General features: G+C 41.1%; 1 protein-coding gene across 1 annotated transcript; it reads left to right on the forward strand.

The window, feature by feature from the left end:
- The first annotated feature begins 4,394 nt into the window (after positions 1-4,394).
- On the forward strand, positions 4,395-5,708 carry LOC114492090 (olfactory receptor 6J1). Its single transcript, XM_028506289.2, is given in 3 exon segments — positions 4,395-4,800; positions 4,803-5,271; positions 5,273-5,708. Coding segments are annotated over 3 exon segments (975 nt in total). The 3' UTR covers positions 5,373-5,708.
- Positions 5,709-9,798: the final 4,090 nt, after the last annotated feature.

Raw genomic sequence — 9,798 nt, forward strand, 5'->3', positions numbered from 1 at the left:
CAGTCCCTGAAAAAATCGCATGGGTAGATGGTACATGATGGATTGAGGGGACAGAAGAAGAATAAATGAGAAGAGCAAGATGGTAATTGTTGCCTATCAGGTGAGCACAGTGTTTCATTTCCAAGTTGCCACAGAATCAAGAGGCAATGAACACTGGGCTGCAGGTGCTGAGCAGGACTGGAGAGACAGCAGGGAAGATAGTAGCAGGAGAGGGGTCAAAGTATCATCCTGTAGCTTGGTGGAAAGGCCCTTCCCCACCCCCACCCCACCCCAGCCTGGTCAGGCTGTGTAGACAGCATGGGAGGCTCCAGTTGGTGCCTGGCTTAGCTGGATGTTAAGCTAATGGATGGCTTAGCTAAACTGAAGGCCACTTCTTCATCTGCTTGGGGTAAGAGCCCCAGAGGATTCATGGGCTCCCCAGTGCTGGAGTGGGTGCTATATCCTATATCTTCCTGAGCAGCATAAATATTCAACAGGCTAGACCTTTCAGTTGTCTGCACTATGTGCATGCTCATCAGGGAAGACTTCTCAATGGAGCAGAAATCTACATGAGCTAGGAAGGGTTCATTTCACCTGTCAGAGCTGCTAATCTAATGTGGATAGAGCTCACTGTCAAGGTGGCTTTTCATCAAGATAATTACTATAGAAGGTCCTAGGTGGCAGCAAAGCCCAGATGAGCAGACTGAACCAACAGCTGAGGGACCTCCAGTTGAGGTGAGCGTGGCTTTCCTGGGCTGCCTAGAGGGCAGAGTTCCTCTTCTAATCTAAGGCGTGTATCGTGACCTTCATTACACTTCTTGATATTTTAGATATCAAGGAATGATATTTTAGACATAAAGGAGTGATTTTCCATTGGGTGCAGTTGCAGTTCCTGCAAAGATGTAGTCTGAGAGTTAAATGACTTGTCTTGTTCCTTTCTTCATCTGAGCATTTCTAAATTTGGTGGCAAAGCCCAGGTTCACTCCCTGTTATCATTCTTAATTTTGTAGAGTTTGAATAGATCTGCTGGCAATAATTGCCATGTGTGTGTGAGCAACTGTCTCCTAAGCCCAGGGGTCAGAGCTTCTCCCTAGGGCCATGGCCTTTGCCCTCACTACATTCCTTCTTCAAGATTTCCATCAATGACCCATGCTATAACATGGATGAACCTTGAAAACATTATGGTAAGTGAAAGAAGTCAGACATATAATACCACATATTATATGATCTGTTTATATGAAATGTCCAGACTAGGCAAATCTACAGACTCAGAAAGTAGGTTAATAGTTGTCAGAAGTTGGAGGGAGTTGATTAAAAAATATATTAAAAGCTATTGATTTGTATGCTTTAAATGGGTGGATTGAATGTGAATTGTATCTCAGGAAAGCTTCCAAAAATAAACACAGACACAGTAAGCTGGCAGGAGAGACTGCATGCATGACATCACTGTGCTGAGGTGGGGCAGGTCCTGGGGACAGTATCATGCAGAAATGGCTGATATAGAATTCTGATTCATTTGAGACTGGTGGAGGTTAACTCAGTCCTCAGGATTTTTAGTCTTCTTCCTTTACAAATTTCTTCTTCTGTTTCCTGGTCCAGTCCATAGACCCCTTGGTCACTAGTAAGAACATGGCTCCTTCTATCACATGTCCATGCCAACCTTTTATGGTTATCTGAGCCCATTTAACTTGTCCCTGGAATCTGTTCCCTTGACATTTGGTTTGCTTTCTGACCTAATGGCCCAAGGTCAATGTCCTGTGAAAGCAACTTTGCTTGTTTTTCCTTTTTTCTTCATTTGTAATTTCCCTGAACTCAGGTTCCTTCACATTTTTTAAGACCAAGAGCTATTCAGGGCAAGTATTTTCCTACCACCTCTGAAGACTCATGGCAATCACAGACCCTGTCACAGCCAGCACTGAACGTGTGCCTGCTCATGTACGTCCCCCTCACCCTCATAACCACATCTGTGCTCAGTCGATAATCTGTATATATGTTTCTTCTTCAGACAACTCTAACTTTTTTTAATATAAAAGAAACACTAGTTCCTTGTGAAAAATACAGAAAATACAGGCAATGAAGAAGAAAGTAGTGAACGCCTGGAGTCCTACCATTGAGTAATGACCACTCCTACCACTTTGGCATACATTTTCTTTATTATCTTTTTAAGTATAAATTTTGGCACCTGTTAAAGAATATATTTAATGTTTACCAACATCTATATTATAAAGCTTAATGATATATTTGACACCACTGAGCCCATCACCCAAATTATCCAAAATGGATAATTACTAATACTGATTCCTCCCCTAGCCCATGCCCTGCCTCCCCACCCCAGAGGTAACCCCTGTTCCAAATTTTGTGATTATCATTCCCCCTTTTCTAAAAAATCATATTTTATTACACTTTGCAATGCCTATACAATATATTATTTAGTTTTGTTTGTTTTTAAGCTTAAATTTAAAAAATCTTACTGTGTGTACCCCTTGGGATTGCCTTTTCTCTAACGTTTCTGAGATTCATCCCTACTGTTGATTGAGCTGCAGTTCATTCATTTCATTGTTGTCTAATGTTCCATCATGCGGTCTAACCACTATTTGTTTCTTTTCTTGCTTTTGGGCAGACATCGGTCTGTCTTCCCTTTCCTTCCCTCCCTCCCTCCCTTTCTCCCTTCCTTTCTCTTTCTACTGTGAATATTCTTGCTTGTCTTCTGGTGCATATGTACAAGTTTCTTTACCTAGAAGGAAAATTACTGGGTTACAGATCATATGAATGTTCACTTTTACAAAGTAATGACAAAATTACTTTCCAAAGTACATAATTATACAAACTTACACTCCCACCAGCAGTGTAAAAGAATTTATTTGGGCCTGTGTTCTCCCAACACTTGTTATTGTCACATTTCTCTTGTTTTACAATATAGTGGGTATAAAATGTTACCTTGGTATTGTCTTAATATGCATTTCCCTAATGACTAATGATATCGAGTATCTTTTTGTGTCTTTATTGGCTATACTTTGTTCCTCTTTAATAGAATTCAGATCTTTTGCTTGGCCTATTTTTTTTTACTGGATTGCTTTTTACTATGGCTTTGTAAGAATCAATATATTGATTATATATTACAGATAAACACTTGTCCATTATCTGTGTCACAAATATGTTTTTCCCATTTGTAATTGGCCTTTTAGCTTATTTTGGGGTCTTTTAATATAAACAGAAATTCTTAAATTTAATATTAAATTTAAAATTATTTTCATAACAAATTAACATAAATTTAAAATAAATGTAAAATTATGTTAAATATAAAATTATTATAAAATTAATGTTAATTTAAAATTAGTTCTTAATTTATCATTATTTTCTTTTTTGTTTAGCACTTTTCAGATCTTTAATCAGTTTTTTTTACCTTAAGGCCCAAAACAACATTCTCTTATATTTTCTCCTAAAAGTTTTCATTTTTGCACTTAATTTTTTTACCCATTTAGAGTGGATGTTAATGTCTGATATGAGGTAGGGAATCCAATGTCACTTTTTCCCATGTGGACCATCAGCACTGCCACTTTCCTTCACCTCTGACATGCATCACTGTTTCACATTTGTGTGGGTCTGTTTCCTGGCTCTCTTTGGTTCTGTTGGTCAGTTTGTGTGTATTTGTGCCAATACCATCTTGACTTAATTACGTTATTTTTATGTCCTGCTCTCTACCAGGGCAAGTCTCCCCCAGTTTTTTCTTTTTCAGCAATGTCCTGATTATTGTAGGACCTTTGCTGATTTACATTTTACCCCCAAAGTAGGATCACATGTTATGTAATCCTACCAGTTTATTACCAGTTTATAATTTGCTTTAAAAACTTAATAATAATAATACATCATGACTATTTGTTGTTGCATAAAATGTGTCATTTACATAATCTAGTAAAATATAACCTTAATGGCTGCATGATACATTACTCTTTGGATGTATCATAATTTATTTATCATCCCTCATTTCTGTATAGTTAAGTTGTTGCCAAATTTTCATCATTATAAGTAATTCTGTGATGAATAGTATAACAAAATCTTTTAACACATCCATGACTATTCCTTTCTGATGGATTTCTGAGTCTAAGGATTTGCTCAGTTTTAAGGATTTTGATACAAATTGCTATATTATTTTTTAGAAAGTTTTAATGAACTGTGTGGTAGGTCTCAAGGCAGACAACTTTGTTAACAAAGAACATCATCACTTAAAAAAGTTTCAATTTGGTAGGCAAATGATTTAAATAAGTTAACTTTGTATTACATATCTAGTATGGATTAACACACTTTATGTTTGTATTTTTCTAGTGAGTAGCCACAGGGTTTTGTACCTTGAGTGCTCTCCGGAGCACCTTCTCCTTTTGTTCCGTCAGAGCAACCGAGCTCTTCTGCCCAGGCCCATGGCGAATCAGACTGCCACCGTGGGGGAGTTTGTTTTGCTGGGATTTCCCCTCAGCAGGCAGGTGGAGCTGCTGTTCCTGGTGCTGCTGCTGCCCACATTCCTGTTGACCCTCCTGGGGAACCTGCTCATCATCTCCACTGTGCTGTCCTACTCCCACCTCCACACCCCGATGTACTTCTTCCTGTGCAGCCTCTCTATCCTGGACATCCTCTTCACCTCAGTCATTTCTCCAAAAGTGTTGGCCAACTTAGTAGCTGGGGATAAAACCATCTCCTTTGCTGGGTGTATCACCCAGTGCTATTTCTACTTCTTCCTGGGCACAGTAGAGTTTCTCCTGCTGACAGTCATGTCGTATGATCGCTACACAGCTGTCTGCTACCCGCTGCACTACACCATCATCATGAGGCTTCTGTCTGCATTGGGACCGTTGTGTTCTCATGGGTGGGAGGCTTCCTGTCTGTGCTCTTTCCAACCATCCTCATCTCCCAGCTGCTCTTCTGTAGCTCCAACCTTATTAACCACTTCTTCTGTGACAGTGGGCCCTTGCTGGCTGTGGCCTGTGCAGACACCACTGCCACTGAGCTGATGGAATTTATGCTTTCGTCCACCATCATCCTCTGCTGCATAGTCCTGGTGGCCTATTCCTATATGTACATCATCTTGATAATAGTGCGCATCCCTTCCTCAAGTGGAAGGAAGAAGGCCTTTAACACCTGTGCTTCCCACCTGACAGTTTCTGGTGGCATCACAGTGTTTATCTATGTGACACCCTCCCAGAAAGAATATCTCGAGGTCAACAAGATCCCTTCAGTACTGAGCAGTGTTGTGACTCCATTCTTCAGCCCCTGTATATATACTCTGAGGAATGACAGTGTTGGGGGTGCTCAAGGATGTGTGGGCCAGGGTTCAAGCAGTTTTAGAAAAGAGAATAATGACAATGCTGAGGAGCAAATTGTCCTCTTACAAAGACCAATAAGGGGGGGACTAGTCCCTCTACCTCTTTGCCACCATGTATGCAATGAATAAATCCCCAGTAACAGAAAGATAGGACTTGCCTTAGCAAAGGGATGAGCCAGCTAAGGGATTCTGAATGGTCTATAGTAGAAAGAAGGCTGAGCTTGGAGACAGGGATTTGGTTCTAACTTGAACTCTGTGGCCACAGCTGTGTCCCTGTGTCACCAGCCACTCTGACCCTCAGCCCTCTCATTTGAAGTGTGTAAGGGCTGAACTTGATGACCTCTAGATTCATCCACACTGAATGTTCTGAGAACTACAGAAAAGCCTAGCAGCCTGTGTCCTTTTTAAGTCCTAACATGTTTGGCCCCATTTTCTGCTGAACACAACTCTTCTACTAGCCGGCACAAAGTCCTTCCTGGTCCCTTCCCCATGGACCCTCTTTCCTTCATCTTCTCTAGGAATCTTTCTAGGAATAAGCTTTATTCTCTAGTCAACTGACATATCCTACGATCCATTGTTTTTCTTCAGTGGACATTTGTAATAATTGTGGTGGGTATATGTAGTCTGTGTTATTTAATAATACTGCTTCCTATAATAGTACATATTTATAATATCCAACATGCTCACATTCTTATGTAAGACATAACCCTGTTCCTTCAGCCTCCGGTGATGGACCTATGGATGGATGATCTGAAGGCACAATCCATTGCCTGACCAGGGATCTGTGTATAACCTGTGTGGCTTGGCTGGGACAGATAAATAGTGCAAACAGATGTCTCTTTTTGAGAGCTTGAACCAAGAGATTTGGAGACTGTACCAGACAACAGTGATACTCCCCATGGAAACTCAAGTAGGCTCGGTGCCTGGACTGGCCACTTTGTGGCCATGTATGAACTTCTAAGTAATTAGAGGAAACCAGTCTGGCTATTGAAGAGAATGGAGTTGGTGTGGAGAGCAAAACTGAGAAGAAAGAGATGAGAGCCCTCTCAGCTGCAGAGACACAGAGTGAAGGGCCCTCTTCTCTAATGACTTCCCAGGCCAGGGAGCTGGCAGAGTTTTATTTCCTATTTCTGTGTTTGATGAGGTTTCCTGTACCCATAAATCAAATCCCTTTTTGTTGAGCTTTTTCAAGGTTCTTGTTTCTCACAATGAAAAATTAGCCTGACTATAAAGTGGGGCTCTCTCTTTCTGCACCAAGTGTCATTCTCTTCCTTCTTAGCTCCAAGGAACTAGAAAGATGTCTGTTTTGAACTGAACTCTTAGTCTGAATTCTTGGTGCACAAATACTGCCTGGGATGCTTGACTGGCACCATCTAGGCCTATGGTTCAGGTCAGTGCAAACCAAACTCTTCTGTGTTATCAGAAGCACTTCTTTTCCTGTCCCTTTTGGCCTTTAGCACCACAGCATCCACTTTGCCAGAATTAACACCTGTACTCCCCATGGAACTGGTCAGAAGGATACAACATAACTAAAGAAGCTCTGTAGAGTGCTGTGGAAATAAGTAAGACTGTTCAAATGAGAACAGAGGTATTTATCCAGAATTGGCTGTAGCAAGGGAGTCAGCCACCATCACTGGGATTTGGCAGAGACTCAAAGTCAGGCAGGGAGTGAAAAGCTTTATAGCAGAAGAAGAGGGTAAGGCTCAGGTGTGTTCTGATTGGAGGGTTTTGGCATGGGGAAACTGGAGGTGACTTAACTACAAGCCAGGCATCTTTGTTTGTTTGTTTGTTTGTTTTTTCATTATGAGTCCTTTATTTTGACACATCTCTTAAATGGCTGCAATTTGCTGTAAGGTAGGTTTTTCCCCAAAACTGTATCCAGATATAATTGACATATAACAAATGACACAAATTTAAAGGGTCAATATAAAAAGTGTAAGTACATGTGAGAACATCACCACAATTAAGAAAATTAACAAACATATTCATCACCTTCAAAAGTTTCCTTATGCTTTTTCTCTTTTAAAAATGTATTTTATTGATTATGCTATTACAGTTGTCCCAATTTTTCCCTTTGCCCTCCTCCACCCAATACCCCCATTTCCTCCAGCTATAACCCTTGCCCACTTAGTTCATAGCCATGGGTCATGCATATAAGTTCCTTGGCTTCTCCATTACTGATAGTGTTCTTAACCTCTCCCTGTTTATTTTGTGTCTACCAATTAGGCTTTTTATTTCCTGCAACTTTTCCTCCATTCTCCCCCTTCCCCCTCCCAACTGATAACCCTCCAAATGATTTCCATATCTATGATTCTGTACCTATTCTGCTTGTTTGTTTAGTTTGTTATTTGGATTCAATTATCGATAGCTATGATTTTATTGTCATTTTAATGTTCATAATTTTTATCCTCTTTTTCTTATATAATTCCCTTTAGCATTTCATATAATAATGGCTTGGTGATGATGAACTCCTTTTGTTTTACCTTGTCTGGGAAGCACTTTATCTGCCTTTCAATTCTAAATGATAGCTTTGCTGGACAGAGTAATCTAGGTTGTAGGTCCTTGCTTTTCATCACTTTGAGTACTTCCTGCCAGTCCCTTCTTGCTTGCAAAGTTTCTTTTGAGAAATCAGCTGATAGTCATATGGGAACTTTTTTGTAGGTAAGTTTCTGCTTTTTCTTGCTGCTTTTAAGATTCTCTCTTTTCATCTTTAACCTTTGGTATTTTAATTATGATGTGTCTTGGTGTGGTCCTCTTTGGATCCATCTTGTTTGGGACTCTCTGAGCTTTCTCGACTTGTATTTCTATTTCCTTCACCCAATTAAGGAAGTTTTCTTTCATTATTTTTTTCAAGTAAGTTTTCAAGTTCTTGCTCTTCCTCTTCTCCTTCTGGCACCCTTATGATTTAGAAGTTGGTACATTTAAAGATGTCCCAGAGGTTCCTAAGCCTGTCCTCATTTTTAAAAATTCTTATTTTGTCCTGCTGTTCTGATTGAATACTTTTTCCTTCCTTGTGCTCCAGATCATTGATTTGATTCTTGGGTTCATCCCCTCCACTGTTGGTTCCCTATAGATTTTTCTATTTTTTTTCACTTAATCCACCTTCATTTCTGCCTGGGTCCATTTTGCACCATTGAAGTGTCCATTGAGTTCCTGGAGCATCCTGATAACTAGTGTTTTGGACTGTGCATCTGATAGGTTGCTTATCTCTATTTCATTTAGTTTTTTTTTTTTTCTGGAGTTTCATTCTGTTCCTTCATTTGGGCCATATTTCTTTGTCTTCTCATTTTGGCAGCCTCCCTGTAGTTGTTTCTGTGTATTAGGTGGAGCTGCTTTGACTCCTTGTCTTAGCACACCTGTTAAGTTTTATGGGTCAGAGTCTTAGGTAACCCCCAGAGCAGTGCAACCTGTCCCCACTCTGTTGATCTGTGGGGGGAGGGGGGCCTTGCAGAGGAGACAGTGCTGCTGCCTGGCCTCTGGAGTTTTGCCTGGGAGGAAGCTGTCTCTCTACTTGCACTTCACTTTTTCCCCATATGCCACTGGTGCCCTTCCAGCTATTGCCCTGGTGCCGAATCCCAGAGTGGGTGGGTCTGTGTGATTCCTAAGTCTGTTGCAGGCCCTTTAAGATGACACAGTTTCTTCTGCTGTCCAAGTCCCCACTGGTGTTTACAGCCACAAGTTATGGGGACTTGTCTTCCTGATGCTGGGACCCTGGGCTGGGTGGTCTGGACTGGGGCTGGGATCCCTTACTTCCGATGTATCCCTCCCATTTTTTATCTACCACATGTGGATGTGGGGCTGCCCATTCCAGTCTCCATGCCTCTCTGTGCCTCTCCATGTCTCTGCACCACCTACCCATCTGGATGAATGTGGCTTCTTTAAATCCTTGGTGGTTGGTCTACTATACAACTCAATTTTCTGATAGTTTTGGGTGATGTGTTTTGTAATCTAGTTGTATTTTTTTGCTATAGTTGTGTGTGGAGGTGATGCGTGTTTACCTGTATCTCCATATTGACTGGAATTCCCAAGCCAGGCATCTTTTGTGATTGGTTTGGGGAGCATAGGTGGCTTTCTCTGATTAGTCTCGAGTTGAAAAGAGGTGGAGAGGGGATGGGGCAGTACAACTTAGGAAGGTTGGCAGTCCTACTGACGGCCTGAGCATTCTGGGCTGACTGCTGCAGAGGTTGTAGCTTGGTTTTCTGCCTGGTTGCTTCAGAGTTTGTGGGTAAGAGTCTGGCTATTACCCATTTGCACATTGAGTTTCTCAGTTCTTAACACATTGAAAGTTCTTGTGGAATTTTAAAGTGTAAGCAGAGGAACAATCCTCCCAAAGCTGACAACCCAACTCATGAGCAACAGATGATGAGAGGTGAGCTCAGATAAACAGAGTTTGTTTGGTGGTTTTGTAGGTTAGGAGTGGGAGTGGTAGAAACTGAGTTTCATTGGTGTACTGAAGACTGTTTCTGTGAGTGATCCAAGCTCTAAGATTTAGACCTTTGGTTGGT

The sequence above is a fragment of the Phyllostomus discolor genome, chromosome 1 (assembly GCF_004126475.2).
Source record: "Phyllostomus discolor isolate MPI-MPIP mPhyDis1 chromosome 1, mPhyDis1.pri.v3, whole genome shotgun sequence".
Classification (NCBI taxonomy): domain Eukaryota; kingdom Metazoa; phylum Chordata; class Mammalia; order Chiroptera; family Phyllostomidae; genus Phyllostomus; species Phyllostomus discolor.